A 25,164-nucleotide genomic window follows, 5' to 3' on the forward strand; every position below is an offset into this window, starting at 1 on the left:
CTGCATGCTCCAAAAACTGGTAAAGCCCCAGGTAGCAGCTGCTTTGGGAAGGCCAAATTTGAACTAGGTGAAGTGTTAATGAGGAGGTCCTGCATCCCATCAGGCACTTCCCTCATGAGGGCCCCTTATGTCCTCTGCCTCCTTGGCAGGGTTTATTTGCAAACAGTGAAAGAAGTGAACAGAGAAAAGTACAAAAACACAAGGTAGACACCCTCCACTCAGTTCTGGTTCTCACTTCCATCTGGTCATCTGTTTTTCTTTCCCTGTAAGGGGAGGATCCTCACCCAGAAGACTTCACTAGAATTTTCTCTCAATAAGGAAGATAACCAAACATAATTTTAAATTGAAACTAATATGGCAAAAAGTGGTTACAGTGTGTATATATGTAGATTCTTTTAAATTTTTAAATAGCTTGAGGTTAGAAATGCAGGGCTGTCTGGTTACAAGGTTTGAGCCCTAAGGTCACTGGATGATGTCATGGTGTGCTGAGACATGCCAACTAAACCTCTGTGAGCCTCGTAAGAGCCATGGAAGTCACCCAGTCTGCACTGTGTGCTGCTGTGAACTGGCAACATCTGGTTAGCAGCGTATATTCACTGAGAAAAAAGCAAATTTTTGCTTGTTTCGTTTTGTAAGGCTTATGTTATGGTTTGGGTGTGTCACCTAAATTCCTATGTTAGAAGCTTGGTCCTCTGCAGTGGTGTTGGGAGGTAGGGCCTGATGAGAAGTGATGAGGTCACAAGGGCTCTGCTCTCATGATGGCTTAATGCTGTTATTGTGAGAATGAGTTGTTATCAAAGACGGCCGCCCCTCTTGCCTCCTTTCTGTCTCCTGCACACGCTTCTGCCTTGTGCCCTTCTGCCAGGGGACAATACAGCAAGGAGGGCTTTACCAGATGCATCCTCTTACCTTACTTTGGACATCCCAGCTCCCAAAACTGTAATAACTCTCTTTTCTTTATAAATGACTCAGTCTGTGGGAATCAGCTATAGCCACACAACACAGACTAAGACCACTTATAAATGCTCACATTTTACACTTTCCAATTTAGAAACCTGCCAATGAGTAATGCTATTTTCTCTAATTCCAACCACCACAGGTGGTCAGCACGTTTAGTCACTGTTAGAGAAACTGTCTCAAGAGGCTGAATGACTTGCCCAAGACTAGGACGCTGGAAAGAGCCAAAATCCATTCCCAGGTCTTAGGGTGTAGAATTTAGCATCTTTCCAAGCTATATACGCTGGTTATGGTTTAAGATTGGTTCATTTTGTGCTACAGGCGAATAGGACCCAGATTCCAGGAAGGCAGCTACATTTTCTCATGCTACCTGTGGGGTCATCTTCCTTACTGTCCAGTGATTTGTGAAGTCCTCTGTGTGGCTGGTCTCTCCCAGAATCCTTTAGCCTAGAACTTAATAAGTGGTCACTCTGCCCTCACTGCAAAGACTTACAGATACTGATTGATCCTCATCCATGTTAGGCCCATGGTAAAAAGAGATGACTCTGCAATGTGGTGCCACCTTATTGATTGAGACTCCAGTATTCTAAACCTGGCATAATATCAAAGTGACAAATAAAAAGTCTTCTGTGAAGAGTCTGAAGTTCAGTGTTCAGGAAACTGTAATTGCCAAGTGAATACATAAAGCACTCAAATAACAAATATTTATTATTTAGTCCCTTAAAAATAATTTACTTCATTACAAAGATAGTAATACAATTTTTAGAAAATACACACATGTACAAAGATTGAAATAAAAAAACACTCATAAATATCCAGATTTAAATGTCAGTGTATACCTTCCTGATCTTTTTCTATTATACTGTATATATCAATGTCTAACCTCCTTTTTTAACTATGTCATATACATTTTGCCATATCAGTACACTTTTTTTCTGTAACATTATTTTTAGAGCCTATCAAACCATAGTTTATTTCACCGATCCCCAATTAATTCATAATTAGAATATTTCATGTTTTTCCAGCATAACAGTTCTAGAACATCTTTGATGATAACCTTTGTGTAAATTCCTTTAAGTACCGAGTCAAAGGAGACACACATCTTTTCAGGAATTCTGTATAAAATAAATACTAAACTAGACTCCAGGAAAGTGATAACAAATCACATTCCCAACAGCACTGTCCCAATGGGGCTAATTTATCTCCTTTTTAATCTCGGGCTTATTTCCAGTTATAACATCATTTTTATCTCTTGATTCAACAATTGTACTTAGAAGAAGCTCTAAAAGTCCCAAACTGAAGCTTCTTTTTAGACCCTCCCTATTAAAATCCATATGAAAGAACAGAATTCAAGAGCCATCAGCAAAATGGAGGAGTTAAAGTTACTGGCTTCTGGCCGGGCGCGGTGGCTCAAGCCTGTAATCCCAGCACTTTGGGAAGCCGAGACGGGCGGATCACGAGGTCAGGAGATCGAGACCATCCTGGCTAACATGGTGAAACCCCGTCCCTACTAAAAAATACAAAAAACTAGCCGGGCGAGGTGGCGGGCGCTTGTAGTCCCAGCTGCTCGGGAGGCTGAAGCAGGAGAATGGCGTAAACCTGGGAGGCGGAGCTTGCAGTGAGCTGAGATCCGGCCACTGCACTCCAGCCTGGGCGACAGAGCGAGACTCCGTCTCAAAAAAAAAAAGTTACTGGCTTCTGTCCCCACGACATAATTTCAACTAAGCAAATACCCAGTGGCAAGATTATTGCCCTGATTATCCCAGAAATTGGGAGTGAAGCTGTGACAACTCACTGGACCACAGAGCCAAGAAAAACCATGATCAGAGGGTAAAGAGAATGGTTCTGTTTGATCATGACACCACTCCCCCAAGCGCACATAGCACCTCACTTGGAGAATTTCTCTGGAATCACAATTTCTACAGTGGGAAAAAAGAGCAGGAGGTGGGTATTCACCTTCCCCACCATTCTGAGACTCTTCACAGGGGCACACTATGGTCCTTTCCCACTGGAAGCACTGCAGGTGCCATCAGGGTCAGCCTACTAGGTGTAAATTAGAAACAAAGAATGGGGGTGGGGCTTACAGCAATCAGTAAACAAATCACAGAGCCAACTGTAGGGAACCTGGGCTTAGGGCACCATTTGGCACTACACGGGCTGTAGCACTCAAGGGCTTAAAGACCAAAAAAGACAGTGTGCTTACAATTTCTGGACAGACCTACTGTACAAGGACAATCACAGACAAGGCCAGATTGTAAAGACTGTTTATAAATACCTATATATTCAATGCTCAGATATCAATGTGTAACTACAAGGATGAAGAACAGTCAGGGAAACATGATGTCACCAAACAGACAAAGTGCCAGTGACTGACTCTAAAGAGGCAGAGATATATGATATTCCTGAGATAATTCAAAATAGCTGTCTGAAGGCATAAAACTCACTGGTAAAAATAACTCAGGAACTGATAACCAATGATGATGATGATGAACAACCCAGATGACTGGCTGAATTCATTGCTCAAACTAGAGAAAAACACTGTCCTACTAAATGATACCATTTTAAATAAACTGATTGGTCATTACTGTCAAGCAATTGAAGTACTTTGTCCAGATACAAATAAAGATGAAGGTTTTGCTCAAATTCAAGTGAGATTTGAAAGCTGAATTAAAAGCTATTCAAGAGTCAGATGACGCATAAGCTGCTATAGCAAACTGCAAGACATTTGCTTTTGTGCATATATCTTCTGCACAATTTGAAATGTCTCAAGGTAATTTCAAAAAAAGTAAACACCTTCTTCATAAAGCTATAAAATATGGAGCAGTACCACTAGAAATGCTGCAAATTGCCATGCAGAATTGAAACCTCCAAGAAAGTAGCTGCTTTCAGAGAAGGAAAAGAGTTCATCAACATTGACAATATTAACTATCCAAGAATCATTCTCTAGTTCATTGGACATTTACAGAACAGGAACATGCTGTAATTAGGCAATTAGGCAACAGAAAGCAAAGGCATCCAAATTGGGAAGGAGGAAGTTAAACTGTCCCTGTTTACAGATGACATGATCATAAGTATAGAAAATCCTAACGACTCCACCAAAAAAACTGTTCAAACTAAAAAACATTCAGTAAAATTTCAGGATACAAAACCAACACACAAAATCTGTATTATTTCCTTTTTGAGACAAGATCTCACTCTGTTGCCCTGAAACAGAAAGTGCAGTATTGCAATCACAGCTCATTGCAGCCTTAGCCCCCTGGGCTCAACCAATCCTCCCACCTCAGCCTCCCAAGTCGTTGGGACCACCACATCTGGCTAACTTTTGTATTTTTTGTAGAGAAGGGGTTTTGCCATGTTGCCCAGGCTGGTCTCAAACTCACGAGCTCAAGCAACTCACCTGTCTTGGCTTCCCAGAGTGTTGGGATTACAGCCATAACACCAGTATCATTTCTATACATTAATGGTGAACTATCTGAAAAAGAAATCAAGAAAATCCCATTTATAATAGCTATAAATAGATACTATATATATATATATATAAAAACTTAACCATGGTGAAAAATCTCTAGGATGAAAACTATAAAACGCTGATGAAAGAAACTGAAGACACAAATAAATGGGAAGTTATCCTGTGTTCATGGATGGAAAGAATTATTTCTTAAATGTTCATACTGTCCAAAGCAATCTGCAGATTCAGTGCAATATTCCTATTCAAGATACCAATGAAATTCTTCACAGCGATAGAAAAAAAATCCTAAAATTCGTATGTAACCACAAAAGACCTTGGATGGCCAAAGCAATCTTGAGCGAAAAGAACAAAGCCGGAGGCATCATAATACCTGACTTCAAAATATACCATAAAATTAAAGTTATAAAAACAGCATGGTACTGGTATAAAAATAGATAGATCAGTGGAACAGAGAACCCAGGAATAAATCCACACATTTACAGCCAACTGATATTCAACAAAGGTGCCAATAACAACATTTATTGAAAAGAAAGGACAGTCTTTCAATAAACGATGCTGGGAAAACTGAAAATCCACATGCAGAAGAATGAAATTAATCCCTTATCTCCCACCATATACACAAATCAACTCAAGATGAATTAAAGACATAGATGTAAGACCTGAAACTATGAAACTGCTAGAGGAAACATAGGGGAAATGCTTCACTAGATTTATACAGGCAAGAATTTTATGAACAAGACTTCAAAAGCACAGGCAACAAATGCAAACAATGGGTAAATCAAACTACATCAAATTAAAAGGCTTCTGCACAGCAAAGGAAACAACCGACAGAGTGAAGAGACAATCTATAGAATGGGAGAAAACATTATATTTGCAAACTATACATCCAACAAAGATTTAATATCTAAAATATAAAAGGAACTCAAACAACTTAATAGTAAGAAAACAAATAAGCCTATTTAAAAATGGGCAAAAGACCTGAACAGACTTCTCAAAAGAAGACAAGCAAACGGCCAATGGGTATATGAGAAAATGTTCATCACTAATCATCAGGAAAATGAAAATCAAAACTATAATGAGGTATCACCTCAGTCACCTCATAGCAGTTAAAATGGCCATTACCAAAAAGATAAAAGATTAGCTTTGTTTGGGCCTTTCTTGGGGAAAAAAAAAAGACAGAAGGTAAGTGTTGGCAAGGATGTGGAGAGAAGGAAGCTTCTGTATGCTGTTAGAGGAAATGTAAATTAGTATCCCCATTAAGGCAAACAGTATGGAGGTTCTTCAAAATATTAAAAATAGAACTACCATATGATCCAGCAATCCCACTACTGGGTATTCACCCAGAGGAAATGAAATCAGTATATCAAAAAGACATCTTGCACTCCCATATTCACGGCATTATTCACTACAGCCAAGATATGGAAACAACCTAAGTGACCATCAACAGATGAATGGATAAACAAAATGGACATATACACAATGGAGTACCATTCAGCGATAAAAAAGAACAAAATCTGGTCATTTGCAACCACATGGTTGAACCCCTGGAGAATATTATATTAAGTGAAATAAGCCGGGCACAGACGATGCACGATCTCACTTATATTTAGAATCTAAAAAAGCAAATCTCATAGAAGGAGAGTAGAATGGTAGTTACCAGATGCTTAGGTGTTTGGGGGCAGCAGGTAAGGGAGATCCTGGTCAAGGATATATAATTACAGTTGGATAAAAAGAAATGCTGGGTGTGGTGGCTCATGCCTGTGGTCCTAGCACTTTGGGAGGCTGAGGCAGGCAGACTGCTTGAGCCCAAGAGTTTGAGACCAGCCTGGGCAATGTGGCAAAACCTCATCTCTACAAAAAATACAAAAATTAGTCGGGCGCAGTGGCACACACCTGTCGTTCCAGCTACTTGGGAGGGTGAGGCAGGAGGACTGCTTAAGCCCAGGAGTTTGAGACTGCAGTGAGCCGTGATTGTACCACTACACTCCAGGCTGGGGGACAGAGCTAGACCCTGTCTCCCCCAAGAAAAAAAAAAGAGCTATAAACCAGAATAGTCAAATATATAGAGACAGATATTAGACAAGTAATTGCCTGGGGCCAGGAGGTATATGCTGGGGGAGAGCAGAACAAGGGAAGAGAGAAAAATGAAAAATGATTACTTATGGTTAAGAAGTTTCTTTATTGGGTGATGAAAATGTTCTAAAATTGATAGTGGTGATGGTTGTACAACTCTGAGAACATACTAAAAACCACTAGACAGTCTATTTTAAATGGGTGAATTTGTGTGATATGTGAATTACATCTCAATACAGCTGTTTTAAAAAGTACTGAATTGTTACCTCTTCAAGATGATGGATGCTTTGCTAAATTGGCAACATACACTAAGAACATGAATGTCATTAAACACCTTTGCCTAGTGGCTGAACCAGAAGTCCAGCCCCAGGACTACTGTTGAGGCCACATTCTAGGTCCCCAAAAGTGGGCTCCTTCACACCAGGGACAGTCCCTCACTGTAAACTCAGCCTACAGAACTGACGGCTAAGCAGTTCCCTGCTGGGCCAAGGAAGCGCTGGAGGACAACAGGGCCACTTGGATGCTAGCCAGGAGCAACTGGAATGTGAAATTCTTAAGTGTCTCCAATATGGCACAGAATGACCTCAAAACTCGGCTGATAAAATTCTTGGATAAAAAGAATTGCTGGCTGTGGTGGCTTACGGCTATGATCCTAGCACTTTGGGAGCCTGAGGCAGGCAGACTGTTTGAGCCCAGGAGTCCTGGGCAACATGGCAAAACCTCCTCTCTACAAAACAATTTAAAAATTAGTCAGGTGGCCGGGCGCAGTGGCTGAAGCCTGTAATCCCAGCACTTTGGGAGGCCGAGACGGGCGGATCACGAGGTCAGGAGATCGAGACCATCCTGGCTAACACGATGAAACCCCGTCTCTACTAAAAAATACAAAAAACTAGCCGGGCGAGGTGGCGGGCGCCTGTAGTCCCAGCTACTCGGGAGGCTGAGGCAGGAGAATGGTGTAAACCCGGGAGGCGGAGCTTGCAGTGAGCTGAGATCCAGCCATTGCACTCCAGCCTGGGCGGCGGAGCGAGACTCCGTCTCAAAAAAAAAAAAAAAAAATTAGTCAGGCACAGTGGAACACACTTGTGGTTCTAGCTACTTGGGAGGGTGAGGAAGGAGGACTGCTTAAGCCCAGGAGTTTGAGACTGCAGTGAGCCGCCGTGACTGTACTACTGCACTCCAGGCTGGGGGACAGAGCCAGATCCTGTCTCCCCCAGGAAAAAAAAAAAACAGCTAAAAACCAGAATAGGCAAATATATAGAGACAGATATTAGACAAGTAATTGCCTAGGGCTAGGAGGTATATGCTGGGGGAGAGCAGAAAAAGGGAGGAGAGAAAAGATGTGCCTACCAAAAGGACGTGGGGCCCTCAGCCCAGGGCAGGCAAGGAATGGGACTGCCTTATTTTACCCTGGCATTTAGGACAGTACTCCACAAACCATAAATTCTTAAAAATCACAGCCAGTAAAAGTATGTCTCAAAATCCAGAAAGCCATTTAAAAGCAGGTCTCAACACTTTGAGATGTTAGTCTTGAAATAAGTTAATTTTTCAAATTATATTCGTTCCTCTAAATGGATTAAATTGCTATTTCTTGACCCGGCAAAACTGTACCTTGGGAGAGCATTCAATAAAGCAGCACTGTGCCTTTCTCTAAGTCTGTGGTTTTGTACGGGCTCCCGCCATCCTTTTTCACAGCTCTTTGAGGAGCAAAGAGGTGGAGGACTTGGTAGACACTAAGTAGCAAGTTGTGATAAGAATCAGAAACAGACACCAACTTCTTGAATCTCAACTAAGGTTTCTTCAGCCACATTCTACACAAAGATAAAATCTTAAGCCACTCATTAAAATCTTCAAAATTATGTGTATTTGATAATAAATATCATATAGAGCAAATGGTTAAGTCACTAATACCATTCTCTTTAACAATTTCAGTTTTATAAAACTACTTTCAGATGTTGTTTCATTTTGTAGCATGATTTTTAAGTTTTCTCACTACAGCTGGAATTAATTTTGTTACAGTGAGAAAGGGTTTAAAAATTAAAATGGTGCCTTCTAATTTTAAAATGTTAATTTAACAAAATATTCTACCCTATTTAAACATTATTAAACATAGGCCAGGCATGGTGGCTCACGCCTGTAATCCCAGCACTTTTGAGAGGCCAAGGCAGGTGGATCACGAAATCAAGAGATCGAGACCATCCTGGCCAACATAGTGAAACGCCATCTCTACTAAAAATACAAAAATTAGCTGGGCGTGGTGGCACACGCCGGTAGTCCCAGCTACTCGGGAGGCTGAGGCAGGAGAATCGCTTGAACTTGGGAGGTGGAGGTTGCAGTCAGCCAAGATCGTGACACTGGCAATCCGGCCTGGCAACAGAGCGAGACTCCGTCTCAAAAAAAAAAAAAAACCGAAACAAGCAAACAAACAAAAAACCATTATTAAACATCAAAAGAACCATTCAAATACACTGGTTTTACCAAAAAACATGAAAAAGCCAAAATATAAATTTTCATGTTAGCTAGTCTTCCATTTCTTCATCTTGTCCTAAGCAACTTAGGCCTCAGTTTTGTAATGTGACATTAAGATAACGTTTATGGATGCGTGTGATGGCTAATGCCTGTAATCCCAGCACTTTGGAAGGCCCCGGTGGGTGGGTGGCTTGAGCCCAGGAGTTCAAGACCAGCCTAGGCAACACAGTGAGACTCTGTCTCTATGAAAAATTAAAAACTAGCTGGATGTGGTGGCGCACACCGGTAGTCCCAAGTAGTCAGGAGGCTGAGGTGCGAGGATGCCTTGAGCCAAGGAGGTCAAGGCGGTGAGCCATGATTGTTGCACTTCACTCCAGTCTGGGTGACAGAGTGAGACCTTATCTCAAACAAAACAAAACAATAAAAGATATTGTTGATCATGTCCACCTCCACAGGACAATGAGATAGAATTATAATAGGAAATATGATACGTATGTTTCAGGGAGAATGAGCACATCTATCAGTACTGAATCAGCTTTGATGTTCAGAAACATCAAAGAAATATGGTCTCATCACTTAACACAGATGATACCTTAGAAGTTTCGTTTGTTTCTACTCTAAATAGAAGGGTCTTCTTTCCAGAACAACAGATCCGATGCACTGCGGAAGAAAGAAATATAAGGAATTACAACCTAAACCCAAAACTGGCCCCAGGAAGAAACTAATTGGAATGGCAGAAGGAGCTCCCAGCGAAGAGCTGTGTTGGCTGGGCCAGCTCTCCACACATCAAGAGGGGAGTGGACTCAGGTGGGCTTGAGTCCTCAGCAAGAGAGAGAAAGAGACCCCAAATGCTGCAGCTGTGACACCCCATAGCGCTCTGAGTAACCAAGGCAGTGGCGGCGGGGTGACAGAGGCTATACTTTCTGTCACTGGGCTCCAAGGGGCAGGAGCAAGCAGGGTGAACACACTGAAATGCAAGACTGACTGTACGCTACAGGCCGTGCTGAGCTAGAGCCTCTGCCTGGAGGGAAAGTACCCAGCTCCCAGGCAACAGCTGCACGAATTCTGGCTACTACACCAAGTCTAAATACATGGGGATTTTCACAACGTCAATGAGAAATTGTTCTTTAAAGCCTGAATAAATAAATTCTAGCTTTTCTTTTCAATGTCTTAAAAACAAAACAAAACAGACATGAGCAACATGAAGTGATATGTTTATCCAACTGTGTGCCATTAAGTCAACTTTTAGTTAAAATGTTAGAGAGGGACAGATAAGTACAGTGTGTCGATGTGCGGTGCTGTGAGGACACAGACCAGTGATGAGAACACAACGCCTACGGTCTCTCCCATCCTGACAAAGTCTCTGCATGCCAACTCCAGCAACAGGGTGCTAGGACAGCGCGGGGATGAAATACTGAAGGGAGACGTCTTCGTGAAGCAGATCAAAATGCACCATCTTGTTATTCACAATATCTGGGAAGAGAAAAGCCATGATTTTAAAGACCTAGTGCAGCACACATTTTGATATTTACTTTTTCAGAACAGCCTTCCCAGCCTGTGCCTCCTGTTTTAGGCATCTGTCTTCCCTGAGGCAGCTGTGGAGACCACAGTCTCTCACTCTCACTGCCACAGCTGAGGCTGCATCACTGGCATTTAGGACAGTACTCCACAAACCACAAGTTCTTATAAATCACAGCCAGTAAAAGTATGTCTCAAAATCCAGAAAGCTATTTAAAAGCAGGTCCCAACACTTCGAGATGTTAGTCTTGAAATAAGTTAATTTTTCAAATTATATTCATTCCTCTAAATGGATTAAATTGCTATTTCTTGACCTGGCAAAATTTTACCTTGGTAGATCATTCAATAAAGCAGCACATCTACCAGTACTGAATCAGCTTTGATGTTCAGCACTGGCGGCTTCCTGCAGCGAGGAAAGGAAGAGTGAAGCGGCCCAAGCCCTTGGCAAAACCCCCAGCAGGCTGGCAAACCACATTCACCCACATCAGCATCCTTCTGCAGGGAAGAGCAGCTCCTCACCAGTGAGTGGAGGAACTGTGCTGAGAAGAGCCAAGAGCCAGGATCCCCCAACACCTGGGACAGACTATGTCACACACTGCTACATGGGATGGACCCCTGCATCTCAACGGTCCTGCCAATCCCGTGAGGGCCATGGGTGATGGCTAAAATCCAAGGCATCAGGCATGCAACCAAGCAGGGAAGTAAAGACAACATGAGGGTGGGCAGCAGCACACAGTGTGACAACCACCCAGAGCTCGGCGAGCTGCAGCACAGCAGCCGAGGAAAGGTCTCCAGCAGATGTGAGTGAGTGACAAGAAACCATGTATGAGCAGGCTGCAGAGAGGCCAACCCCAGGAGATGGGAGGTCAGGGAAAGGACCAGAAAGGACAAGCAGGAAGACAAGCATTCTTTAAGAGAGGTGGTACAAGGGCACAGGAGAGGCAGAGACTGAGGGTGGCAGGACCTAGCTAGAGGAAGGGACAACTGATCCAACACCTGAAGGAGACTGATAGAGACAGAAAAGGGGCTTTGGGAAGTTAAGAAGGTATGAGAAGTTCAACCTAGGGTTTTTTTTTTTTTATTTTTGCTACATCACAATTTGCTGGTCCTCCTTCCTCTGCTACACGTGGGGACACCAAAGTGAATGTTGAGAAGACATATGGCTTAGTCAACCACCTTTGATAAGAACTCTTCTGTGTTCCTCATCAGCCTTGGATTCAGAAGGTCCCCAAAATACCAAGTTCAAAGACTGATGTTGTGCAGCGCAGGGACCCCCCAACCCCTGTGTTTCCATACTCTACATAGACGAGGAGTATTTCACCCTCTCACCATTCACACTGTGCTTGTCAGGACCAAGGGTCTGGGCATTGTACAGGAGCTTGGGAGAAGTGCAGCCATGAGGCCCAGCCCAAACTATGAACAAGGAGTCCCTTTACACGACCTCCAGGTGATCTCCATGCACATCAAGGTTCTGAGAAGCACCTTTAAGGACCTGGCACTGCCACACAGCTCCCACTATGCTCGGCCTTAGAAATATGACACCGTTCATGTCAAAGTTCCTTAAAAAGCAGCACAGCTACCTCACTCCAAAACTCCTCATGATCTGGCCTCATCTAGCTTCTCCATCTCTACCCTCAGAGCTGCTTCTCTGGTGGTATCTCCTTCTGTGCCCATCACTCCAACAGATGCCTTCCCCAATTCCCTAATACCCATCGCTCCTCCCATGGTCTCTTCTGATTCTCCTCATGTCTCTCATTTAAAAGGGCTGGTCCTTGACATTGCCACCTAGAATGTTCTGTTCCTTCTCTACAGCACACTGCAGATCCGAAGGGGATGAGGTGCAGTGTTGGCCCAACCTCCTCTCAGCTCAGCCTGGGAGCTATTCCACAAAACGTGGAACTTCAAATCCAGGCTGCAGTCGCTGTGATTTCAGTAGAAGGTGACAAAAATGCCTTGAAAAGCTCTTGGCAGGTAATGACCTTCTCATGTGTGGCCAGCAGATGAATAGCGCTGGAGCAGGTGTGTGACCTCACAAGACGGGGCCCAGCCAGAATCAAGAGGCAACTGTTAACCAGCAGCCAAGGGATAGATATGGGGCAGCGAGTGCAGGCCAGCGTAGCCACAGAAAGGAAACAAGACATCACAAGGGAAAACTTAAATCCAAGCCAAACCGTGTCTGGCACTCTGAGTAGGTCAAATTAGATGGCCATGGAGAAGGTGGGATGATCTGCACCCATCCTCCCGAGGGCGTCGCCAGGTGCGCTGGCCAGCTGAGGCAGCACACAACCCACCTACCAACCAGTGTGGCTGCAGGTTTCAGGCGCTAACAGAGTGCCCAGGGGTTGTTTCTCTGCTGCCACCTTAGGTACTTCTAAATCCAGGAAAATTTTAAAAACCCGACTGTCCTAGGAAGCTAAAGTCCACATAATTGAGCTTTTTTTTTTGGACTTACGAGACTATATGCAATCTGTTAGATTAGAGTTGACTGAAGCATTTAGAATATGAAAGAATATGAAAAACAAAACAGACAAGCACACTCACTGCATAAGGCCTTTGTGGGATTTACTTGTTGTCCAGCAAGAAACTGCAGGAGCTTCCTAATATCTACGTGCACTTCAGCCATGTGTTCCACGTTCCTGTCTTGATGGGTGCTTTCAGAGGCTAAAATGATAGGAATGCGTTTAAATACAACATCTTCGCACATAACAGGAAACCTGGAGACACTTGCATTTTACTTGAATAAGTGATTCACTTTAGCACTGGTTTTAGCATCCTGGAGAAGTACTGCAACTTGTAAATGTTGTCATTCATTAAGCATTAGGTCCTAACTATTTAAAATACTATGATAATTTCCAGGGCATCTTTATTTACAGGGGACTTGAAATATAACACAATCCCCCTCTTTAGGTCAAAGAAAATTGTATTTATTTGTACTCACTATGTATTTTAAGAGTGAAAATATATACATTAACTAATGCAAGGCCTCTCATTCTCAAGTGCAATAAAAAAAAAATCCTTTCAACTTCTGAGAAAGTACCAAAGGTAAGTCCCACCTTATGTTTATTAAAAGAAACAAAATGAGTGACATCAGAATGAATCACTTTACACAATATTATCAAAGGTATAACCACATGGATTTCACTCTGCTGGAATAGGATGCTCTCAACTAGAAAGTAAACATTCCTTCCAACTCTATGCTAAAATCTGCGTTTATATTCAAGCAAACTTGTAGTAACTTAATTCTAAACGTGACCAGGGCCGATTTTATTGGTTATGGAACACCTATGTATCATAAAATGATTTTCTCATCATCCCCAGGTGTTTCTCCCCTGGTCCTTTGCCTGCTTTCCTGCTGAGGCAGCTCCTGCTACTGTGCAGCTGCCCACTTTCCAGCCATGATTCTAACCCCTTCTTGGCTTATGACTCGCCAGACTGTCCAACCGTCCCCTCTTTCCCCACTTGCTGAACTGACTCTATCATCCCTTATTACCTTGTATGAGATGAGAAATGTGATCAAGTGAAACAGTTTTGCATCTGCTACACTAATTTCTTACATATGGAAGTAACTAAAGGAGGAGAATATAAGAACAAATGTATCTACCTTTCTGAATCCATTCCAGGTGAGAAATGGAAATCTTTAGGAGTAGAATAGGAATTGAAGAGCTGGAAGGGATCTTGGAGGTTATTTAACTTGGTCCAAATTCTACAGAGTATGGAGACCCTGCACAGATCCGTCAGCTACTTGGTGGCACAGCTTCTCCCCCTGGTGGCTAACTGCTCCACTACACCACAGAGATACGTAGTCCAATCTCAATTCCTTTGTTCTTTACCCAAGCATGAAACAAAGTCAACTGAATTTCAACCTTTTTACATTAAGAGACCTCAATAGGTAGGTTATCTGACACAGTTAACTTATCAAAAGCAAAATATAACCCACTAGAACACTTACCTAAAGGAGGATTTCCAAGATCTTTAAAATGAGTTGTAACACATACTAATTCAGTTTCTATTTTCAAATTCAATTCTCCATCTAGGTTTGCTTCAATAACCTGCAAATTGAGTATTTTACATAGTCTTAGAGAAGGAAGACAAAAGGAAAAAAACTCCACGGGCGGCAGCTTTCACACAACCAGATGACAAAGTACCCTACAAAACCTCAAAACACCTCAGAGCGCCCTGAGACCCCCGTGCTATCAGCGAAAGACAAGATAAGGCCCAAGAGCCAAGAACTCAGAAACCTCCCAAAAATCTCAAAGGGGCAGTCCCCCTGCCTGCCTCCCAGAATGGAGAACACAGTAAAGATGTGAAAACAGGTTTGCCAGGAGACTACAGCAGCACAAGGGCAGGGCTCTAGGGAGGGCTTGGTGGGGCTGATGAGAACTCCCTCACAGCAGGAGAGAGTCCTGCAGTGAGACAGAACCACGGGAAGTAAGAGCCTCAACTGAGCAGAATGGGCACCTTGGGCAAAAAAAAAAAAAAAAAAAAAAAAAAAGGGAATGACGCTTTAAATGAAGGAAAAAGAGGGACAGATCTCAGAAAGTCCCGGAGACGTGGTGAGGATGCATGTTTTAATATTTTATGGTTACAAAGAATAGAGAATTCTAGAGTCATTAAGTTAGAAAATTATTTTGGTCCACCTTCACTCCTACAATGAAACTTCCTCCTAAAATAACCAGAAAAACCACCTACAACAGCAACAACAAAAGGATTGTGGTTGACTTCCATATAATAATATTCTGAAAAAGGAAAAACAGAAATTATAATGTCCAAATAGCACACTCAGAAACTAAAGGCACTCTGCAAACCAGATGCAGAGTGTAGCCTATTATTTCAAGACCAACTAAAAGAAATGAACAATAATAAAAGCTATGACAGAACAACATAAATCAGAATTAGGGAAGCTCAGACATGAGATGACCAGACAGCATGCACATATGAAAACATAGCTGACAGTACAGGAAGTAATTAGAAACACAAGGAAAAATTTCAGAAACAGAAACTAGTTTAGAAGGAAGAAGACTAGAGCAAATAGGTGCCACAGAGAGAATAGTAAGAGAAACTGGGATGGAAAGGAGAAAAATAAAATTTACCAAACAGAAACAAAGAGATGAAAAGGATCTGACAGAAAATAATAAAGATGGTAGAGAAGAACCAAGCCCTCTGAGTCCCAGAAGAAAAAGAAAACACTGGAAAATAAATGCTATCAACTACAGCTCAAAACTTTCCTGAAGTGAATGAAGAGTTGGGCCCACTTACTGAAAGGACACACCACACACCTGGGAAAATTGACCCCGGATGGTCAAGACAGTTGGATTTAAAGAAAATGGGAAAAATCCCCAGAGTATTTAGTCCCCACCTTCAAATGAATAAATCCAAGCTGTGAAACAAAATCAGAATGGAATCAGACTTTTTGATAGCAATAATACACACCAGCAGACAATGCAGTGCAGTGAGCCAAACTGACATTCTAAATACATGATAACCAATGGAATCCTATTCCTGTGAGCCCTTGCTGAGTGATATGCTAGAGAATAAGCTTTTAAAAACCAAAAAGTCATTGGAGAACTTACAGCATAAACAGTGTGAGCCTTATTTTGACCTTTGGAACCAAAACTAAACAACAGGAGCGAAGAGGACAGAATAATGTGTAGTAATAAAATTTTATGCTCTGAGGATGTAGACATAATATAACCATTACAAAACAGGAAGGAGGAAAATGAGAAAATAATGTGGAAATCAGTGTCTTACTTTTATAAAATATAATAAACCATTTGTCATAAATACACATTTAATATGACCATAAGGCCTTTAGAATTTCACGAGAACATAGCCATTTATTTAGAAAATAAACTCACATGTTGGAAAATGAAATTCCCAAATCCAGAAGGGTCTGGGGCTGCTGTTGGGTTACCAGGACTGAGGATTGCTGAGCTGAACTCCACATGCCCAGGCTACCAGACTTCTGCCTCTCCCTCACATACCATCGGGCGCCCCTCTTCTACTCCTGCTCTTGCTGCCTTAGGACAGTCTCCACAGGTCACAAGGGGCTCCTTTCCTCTGAAGCTCCTCTCTACCGCCCCCCCCCAACAACCAATCAGTTCTTTTAATTGGATGGAACCTAGAAATGAAGCATATGTCACAGTGTGGTTTGAGGTTTTGCTAACCTATCCTGGTCCACTCCCGCACCTACAATGAAACTTCCTCCTAAAAGAACCAGTACATATTATTTCTCTTTTTGACGTTGATATCTGCCCAATGTTAAAGCCTAGGAGGTCTCTGGAAAGCCCGTGTGTAGTCTGCCAGACAGCATTTTGCCATCTTGTACTATAAAAGTGTCATCTAACAACTAGTCTTATTTAGGGCCATTCCATCCTCACAGTGCCACAGACAGAAAAGAGAGAAGGCATCCTGTCTGCACAGTTCTGTATCAGCGTCCATGTTTACTGAATACAATTTAGTGTTCCTTGTTCCTGTTCCTTAAAATTGGTTAACTCTGGCCGGGCGCGGTGGCTCAAGCCTGTAATCCCAGCACTTTGGGAGGCTGAGACGGGCGGATCACGAGGTCAGGAGATCGAGACCATCCTGGCTAACACGGTGAAACCCCGTCTCTACTAAAAAATACAAAAAACTAGCCGGGCGAGGTGGCGGCGCCTGTAGTCCCAGCTACTCGGGAGGCTGAGGCAGGAGAATGGTGTAAACCCGGGAGGCGGAGCTTGCAGTGAGCTGAGATCTGGCCACTGCACTCCAGTCTGGGTGACAGAGCGAGACTCCGTCTCAAAAAAAAAAAAAAAAAAAAAATTGGTGAACTCTGAATAGTTTTCATTCCAAAAACAAAGTTTTTCTAACTTGGGTGAACTCTTATTTCTGAGTTTTTCACATTAATAGAAAAATAGTGCCCCAGACTTACTTGTTGTATAATCTACTTTGAATGAGAAATACTCACTTTCAACCCTTTTCTTTCATTAATCCAAAAAACAGATTGTTATATTTCCTAACCCGCTTTCCTACAATCTGGAACAATAGGTGACTGAAATAAAATACATAAAACAATCTTTGTGAATATGCTGGACTGCTTATTGGGGCTCTGTAAGGCTAACACATGACTTATGCTCATTTGTTCCAAATAACCACACACTCAAGATCTGTAAATTCCCATTGTTTTGAAAAACAATGGTTTTAGATATAAATAAATAAATACTTATTCAAAAATGCAACTTGCAATGGTCTTAGATGCACTTCAGGCTTAAATGTTCTCTTGCATTTTTTTTGAATTCCTAAAAGTCTCAGTAACAGAACATTAGATTCTAACTCCCTCCTAAATGTTAACACCTGGTGCCTAGCACATGGTGGCCTTGAGTCAATACTTATTGAAGAAATTAACAAACAATTAATTCTCTGAACACTGGTCACCCATGTCTATTTTATGATTCGGTTATTTGGAATATTATGCACATCAACATACTTGATTTCTTAAGTATCAGGGTATGATCTTTTCAATGATTTCCTTAAAATAGTCACCTATTGTTTACTGAATGCTGACTATACTGGGCACCTAGTAAAAATTATCTCTAAATTTATAAAAAGTGACGAAGCCCCTGTCATAGCTGCACTGTTATCCCTATTTGGGGTAGTACCCAGCACTAGGGCACTCACTGCACAGCGCAGCCTGGAGCTGAACCCAGGTGTGTGGCTCCAAAGACTCCCCTCTTCCACATCATGACTCTAAACATAGACTCTCTGGTTTCCATCATTAAGGTGACCCTGCAAAGCTGTTTCTCAGATAACAATTGAAGTACAATATAGTATGGCACTGATATGGTTTGTTTTGGCTCAGTATTCCCACCCAAATCTCATCTCGAATTGTAATCCCCAAGTGCTGACGAAGGGGCCTGATGGTAGGTGACTGGATCACAGGGGCAGCTTCTCCCATGCTGTTCTCATGATAGTGAGGGAGTTCTCATGAGATCTGATGGTTTTAAAAATGACAGTTTTTCCTGTGCTCTTCTCTCTTCAGCTGCCATGTAAGACGTGCCTTGCTTCCCCTTTGCCTTCTGTCATGATTGTAAATTTCCTGAGGCCTCCTCAGCTAGACAGAACTGTGAGTCAATTAAACCTCTTTTGTTTATAAATTCCCTGGTCTCAGGTAACATATTTATAGCAGTGTGAAAACGGAGTAATACAGGCACAAATCACAAAGTACTGTTACGTGATGTGGTCTGAAAGCAGGCAGCACTGACATCCCCCAGGAGCCGGTCAGCAATAGAGCCTTAGGCTCCAGCTCAGACCTCCCAAATCAGAATCTACACTTTAACCAGATCCCAGGGGATTCACACACATGGTAGAACTTAGAAGTAATGTCTTAGAACATGATGTCGATTCCCTCCAGTTCTTGCTTATTTTTCTGTTCCTGCATGAGTCACATACACAACCCACCCCATCAGTCACACTTCACATTTAATGAAAGGAAGTGACTGGGCATCTCTAATGGGAAGATGGACATTTTTAGTGTGTTGAGTCTACCATTTTCCTTAATTCTACTGCCTGTAATATTCAGACACAGAATTCTGGATACCCAGGAAGACCTCATTATGTACTTTGCTACAGTAACTTGATTATGTACTTTGCTACAGTAACTTGATAACTTTCCATTTAGTAATTCCAGAATGTAGTAGCCACTCCACAAAATGTCTGTTTTTTAAACTACAAAAAAGAGAAAACAGAACACCTCTGATGATTCTAAGCTACTCTTCTACCTCTCTACTTTGCTGAATCATTTTCATTGAACAGAAAGAACAAACAAATGCCATCCTTCAATTAACCATCCTGTCTTTTCTCTCCTGGGCCTCTTTAAATTTCTCTGGAAGTCCCCAGGGTATCCCTAGATGAAGCCAGCCTGACAACTGGATCAACATCACTGCAGTCACAGGTGACACCAATGTCGGCACAGTGCACACTGCTTCATGGAAAACAGATTTTAAATTAAAATGAGCTCTATATAGAATTTATGAAAGAAAAGCCTTGAGTTAGGTCCAACGACAGCAATGCTCTTAGTGAGCAGAACTCTAGGAAAAAACAGCCCAGTGTACATTTTCTAGGCTTCAAAATACTTTTGTGATTTCAAAGACCTCTTGAAGCTAAATTTTAACACTAAAAATTTAACACACTAAAAATGTCCACCTTCCCATTAGAGATGCCCAGTCACTTCCTTCTTTCATTAAATGTAACACTTAACTGCTGCCTACCGAGTGGCAATCTCAAACTGGGCAGCTGGGACACAAAGATGATTAAGACGGGGTTTCCCTTATCAAGAAGCTGGTGGTTCAGGAGACCTTCAGAGATATTAGCAGGTGATTTACCATGTACACTGGACAGCTCAGCTCCATGGAGGAGGGGCTTCCAGAGGGGTGGTGGGGAAAGGTCTGCTATGAAGCATGAGAATGGCTAAGTGCCTTCCAGGGAGATGGAGAGAAGAAGCCATGTGCGAAATGGCAAAGAAACTGAACAGAAAAGAAGAGGCATTGTTGGGGAATACCAGAACCCAGCCTGGTTCTGCGGGGAGGGTGTGGCAATACAACAGAGATGTGGCTACAGAGGTGGCCTGGTATGCTAGGAAGATCAAAAGTTTATGCTTCATCAGGTGGACAGTGGTCTTTAAAAGATTCAGGGACATAACCAAGTGTGTTTTTTGGAGTGGGGTAGGAGGGAGCAGGGGGCAGGGGGAGGGGCAGTGAGTGAAGGAAGAACTCAGAATAACCCCAGGTATGAATGAGGATAATCCACGTATTTCCCACCACTGTCACACACTGTAACATTTCGAGCCACGTGGCCATAGGAGACTTTCACAAAATAAACAGAAAATAAACAGAAATATAAAAGTGCCCCCTAGCTTGGTGTGAGGGGTGCTTGGAATAAAGGCTGCTATGGTGTGGCATACTTTTGTCCCTGGCTCACTGAAAGACATTTGGCATGCAGACAGGAAACTCCAAACTCACTGTCAATCGTATCAGTGACTCATAGAAAAATATGGGCACATTAGCATGTAAAAGATACAATGTTCTGGCCGGGCGCAGTGGCTCACACCTATAATCCCAGTACTTTGGGAGGGATCACGAGGCAGATCACGAGGTCAGGAGATCGAGACCATCCTGGCTAACACGGTGAAACCCGTCTCTACTAAAAATTCAAAAACAAAACAGTAACTGGGCGTGGTGGCGGGCGCCTGTAGTCCCAGTTACTTGGGAGGCTGAGGTGGGAGAATGACGTGAACCTGGGAGGCGGAGCTTGCAGTGAGCCGAGATCGCACCACTGCACTCCAGCCTGGGCGACACAGTGAGACTCTGTCTCAAAAAAAAAAAAAAAAAAAAATGTTTCATCCAAAATGTAAGAGGAAAAACAGGCAGAACGGCTGAACAGATCCTTAATATACTATAAACACAAGGGATTAAAGGCAAATATAAAAGCTTTCCTCAGTGAATGAGACTTGAAAAGTACTGGGATAGGTTTCTAAATCCAACTAGCAATCTGCAGGTTCTCAGCACTAGGCCAGGTCCTCATGAGTGGGAACTTGGTTAGGAGGTGCCCATCTGCGTGGACTGCTGCAGGGTGAGCTAGAGCACCCATGCCGCCCCACCAAATACTTCAGAGTTCTTTTCTAAAGAAGTTGTGACTTACAAGGTGATTGCTGATGTTTTTCATTTTTTCCACAACACTCTTCATAGTCTTCAAGACTGGTAAATAAATACTAACCTACAAAACCAATGAGAAAAAGCACAAGTATTAAAAATATTAATATACTCTAGTAATGACAAGGGCTCCATAACTAACTCTGGAACACACTGCATGCTCAAAAACTACGGGATACTATTTTACAATTTTCTGAATAAAGTTCTTTTAAAAATATAAAAAGAAAACCAATTCTATTTCACTAACTCAAGGATGCTCAAGCAAAATTAAAGAATGGAATGTCTGCCTCTGGTTACCTCAGCAACCATGTCCCTGCGGGCATTCTTCTGGCTCAAGAAGGAATAGGGCACTTCAGCTGAGAAGCCCCTATATTGGTCCAGGGGGAATAAAACTCAGGCACTCAGCAGTAGGCCCTCCTCTAAGGGACATTTACACCTATGATTCAGGGGCCTTTTCCATGCTCTGTGCAAAAATATGGCACAGAGTCACTGCATCACACCTGAGACTGTTACCAAGAGTGCTCTATAAAACATGGGCTTTTTCGAAATCAGTGTAGAAGTCGTCTAGTAAAAGTCAAGTAATTATTTTACCCAGCATATTTTTGTACTTTCTTCTTAAATAAATTGTGAGCAAGAGGAAATGGGCCCTTTGGCATCACCTTTACCTTCTGGGGTTCTAGGGTTAACCATCAGCATGACTGTTAACCCATATTAGCCCTAAACCATGCAATTCCTCTCTTCTTGGCTTTCGTGCACATCCAGATATCGCTCCTGACTGGCTGAGGAAAAGATCAAGTCTTGGAAACCCAAATTGGTGTCTAAGGTCAAGAATACTAACAAATACTAATTGTCCTCCAAAGTATCATTTCAGTTGTGTTTTAAATGATGTTGCTGAGTGAGACATTTTCTACATATAGGAAGGCATGACATTTCTATCATATGCAACATGTTTTAAGATGTTTTATGTAAATAACAAAAGGCAAATATTCTGATGTTTTCCTTAAGAATCCTTTAAAAATAAAATATACTGCAAGACTACAACTGAAATTAGAGAATTCAAGTCATGCCATTTAATGTGGGGTGTACAACAGGATTGCGGGCATCACCTACATCAGGATCTGGGACCACCGGTTCTTGCAAGTCCTTCCACAATTTCCTAGGAATCACCTTTATGGGGATGTCATGTGTCACAATGCGGCTACTGCTTGACATAGATAACTGCCAAGAAAAGAATTAATTTAAAAATATTTCTGTTGTTAATATTAAGCAACAACAAAACAACCCAAAGACAGGAGGACAAAAAAGTTGAAATGCCAAATCTAAGTGGAATGCTGTCAATTTATTCCCTGAAAAGCCATTCGACCAATATTGATGGTGCCAATATTTATGGAACAGACTCTGGGTACTTTCAGGAACTGGGAAGTGTGGTGAATAAGACAAAAAGGTCCTCAGTGTTCCAAACGGATCAATAAAAATGCAAACAAATGAAATTGCATGACATGCTCATTACAGTCGTGAGAAAGCAAACCACAGTGACCAGGGTGAGTGTGGGGGAGTTTCCTTAGACTGACGAGGTGACATTTCAGATACCACCAAAAGCAACAGCCATGGGAAGACAGGAACAAGGGGACAGGGTTTCAGGCTGGGGAAACAGCACATGTAAAGTCATGAGGCAGAAAGAAGCAAGCCTGCTATGTTGACGCAACCAAGAGAAGGCCACTCTTTGGGCATAGGACACTCAGGGTGCTGCAGTTTCTAAACAGTTAAAAGGCAAACTATATTTACTTCTAGGGGCTTCTATGAGACTCACAGAACAAAATATCTTGCACTTTTGGACAAAAAGTATTATACATTACTATCTTGCTTTTCCTTAAGCAATAGAAAAAACATACCAAACTTATGTTGTGACATGAAATACCCTAATTAGCTCTAAGAACTGCCTGACTGCAAAGAGTCGAGAGTTATGAAGAAAAGTTGGGTCGGGTGCGGTGGTTCATGCCTATAATCGCAGCACTTTGGGAGGCCTTTGGGAGGACGAGGTAGGTGGATCACTTGGGATCAGGAGTTCAAGACCAGCCTGGCCAACATGGTGAAACCCCAAATCTACTAAAAAAATACAAAAATTAGCCGGGTGTGGTGGTGGGTGCCTGTAATCCCAGCTACTTGGTAGGCTGAGGCATGAGAATCACTTGAACCTGGGAGGCGGAGGTTGCAGTGAGCCCAGATCGCACCACTGCACTCCAGCCTGGGTGACAGAGAGAGACTCAGTTTCAAAAAAAAAAAAAAAAAAAAAAAAAGGAAATATGAACCTCATTCCATGAGTAACAAGAGCAACTCTGGGTTGTATGTGTGCGCATGAGGTTGTGTATTTGTGTGTTTGGAGGACAGCTGTGCACTAAATTCATCTGGCAGTAGCATATAAAACATATGTGTACTGAACAATGAGGGGCCATTTAAAGGCTATTACAGCAGATGAGGCAGGGTACGAGTGGGGAGAAAACATGTCAACGGTGAAAATGCATAGAAACCATGATTTCTAGACAAGGTGACAATACCACTACAAGAAATAGAGAGGCTGGAAGTTTTATGGCTTGGAAAAAGCAGCAGTCTAGCCGAATGCATATGATAACAACACTATTTTAAAATGAGGAGGAACTGACTCTAATGCAAAATATAGTTATGGACCAGATCTTTAAATTTAAATAAACCAAATAGCTTTCAACAATATTTATTGTTAAAGAGGCTAGGCTAACTGTGTCTATTCCTTCGAGGCCAAGACTTCTGCGGGAAATTTCTGAAACCCTGACTCTCCTACTCACCAGCTCCACGGAGACTGTGAGGCAGGGAAAGTGTTTATTAGTCAGTTTGATTTTCAAGGCTCTGGCATTCTGGGCAGTTTTCAAGGCTCGAGATAAGTTTTCCGATGTTAGCTCTAAATAAATCTCATTGTTTTCTGCAGAGACACCTTCCATTTGAAATTCGTTGAAGAAGTTCTCCTATGGGAAAAACACGGGGGATGAGGCAGGGCATTTGTGGTCTTTCCAGAGACAATCTGCAGAGTGTGCGGGCCTCTCAGAAGTTTTTGCTCACCTGTTCCAGCTCACACCACATGCTCACCCCTCCATTAGCCAGCTTGTCACAAAGGATGAAGTTAAGCTTATCAGGGCTGATGCGGAGGGTGCAGGTTTTGGCAAGCTTGGCTATCATGTTACTGATTCCTAAAGCAGGGGTTAAAATAAGGAATTACTAAAACGCACATCATGTATCCTAGAGACCAACTTATTTTACAGAATTTCTTGTTCATCATGGTGCAACTTCTCGGTGGAAAAATAATCACTTACACTGGTATCACACTGGAAAGTCTGATGTCACGCAATTCTCCCAACAAACCCGGGGAGATGTACAGCACACATCATCAGTGCTCAAATACGAAAACAGGCACCTACTAGTCATTCATTCATTTAACACGAACTTACTGCAGTACAGAGTTCAATGCAAGGTTAGGCACTGTCAGGGTGCAGGGACGAATGGGGCCTTGAAGGAATGTCAATGCCTGATAAAACCGTCTGTGGGAGCAGTGGCCGCTTGCTTTTAAAGCCGCGTGATCGGAATCAAGTTTCAGAAACGTCCCTTGAAAGCCGCCTTCACCCCCACAAGTGCCCTCCGACCCGACCCGCGCACTCCCTGCCCCATCCTCTCGCGGCCTCCACCAGCACCCCTATGCCTGCCCCATCCTTCCGCGGCCCCTTCCGCCGCCCATCCCCGCTCTGATCTTCCACCGCGGTCCACACCGCGCGCTCACTGCTTCCTTCCGTTCTTCCCTCGCTCCCCTCCGGCCTCCCTGCTCACGTGTAAAGTGGTTCAGACAGGCCCCATCCACGATCTTGGCCCGAAACTTCATGGCCCCTCCTGCCGCAGCCGCGACGGCCTCTGTGGTAACAGATAAGTGTCGCGCCCTGAGTATCCCCGCCCGGAAACACGGCGGCGCGCACATTGGTT

The 25,164-nt window shown here is 42.7% G+C and overlaps 1 protein-coding gene across 4 annotated transcripts; it reads right to left on the minus strand.

Annotated features, from left to right (window-relative positions):
• Positions 1-4,290: 4,290 nt before the first annotated feature.
• On the minus strand, positions 4,291-25,164 carry HUS1 (HUS1 checkpoint clamp component). 4 transcript variants are annotated; one of them, XR_004058063.1, is made up of 10 exons: positions 25,015-25,164; positions 24,256-24,383; positions 23,985-24,161; positions 22,276-22,383; positions 21,155-21,229; positions 14,433-14,532; positions 13,025-13,144; positions 10,280-10,438; positions 9,558-9,625; positions 4,291-4,429 (listed from the first exon to the last, which is right to left on the minus strand). XR_004058063.1 is itself a non-coding variant. In XM_010374411.2 (8 exons), exons 1-8 carry the CDS (start codon positions 25,157-25,159, stop codon positions 10,356-10,358), a joined length of 936 nt encoding a protein of 311 aa, XP_010372713.1. In that variant the 5' UTR covers positions 25,160-25,164; the 3' UTR covers positions 8,340-10,355. The 4 variants fall into 4 exon arrangements, 1 of the variants encoding a protein (XP_010372713.1); XR_004058064.1 differs by having other exon boundaries at positions 10,245-10,438; XR_004058062.1 differs by lacking the exon at positions 4,291-4,429 and having other exon boundaries at positions 9,293-9,625.

This window comes from Rhinopithecus roxellana, chromosome 6, assembly GCF_007565055.1.
Source record: "Rhinopithecus roxellana isolate Shanxi Qingling chromosome 6, ASM756505v1, whole genome shotgun sequence".
Lineage (NCBI taxonomy): Eukaryota > Metazoa > Chordata > Mammalia > Primates > Cercopithecidae > Rhinopithecus > Rhinopithecus roxellana.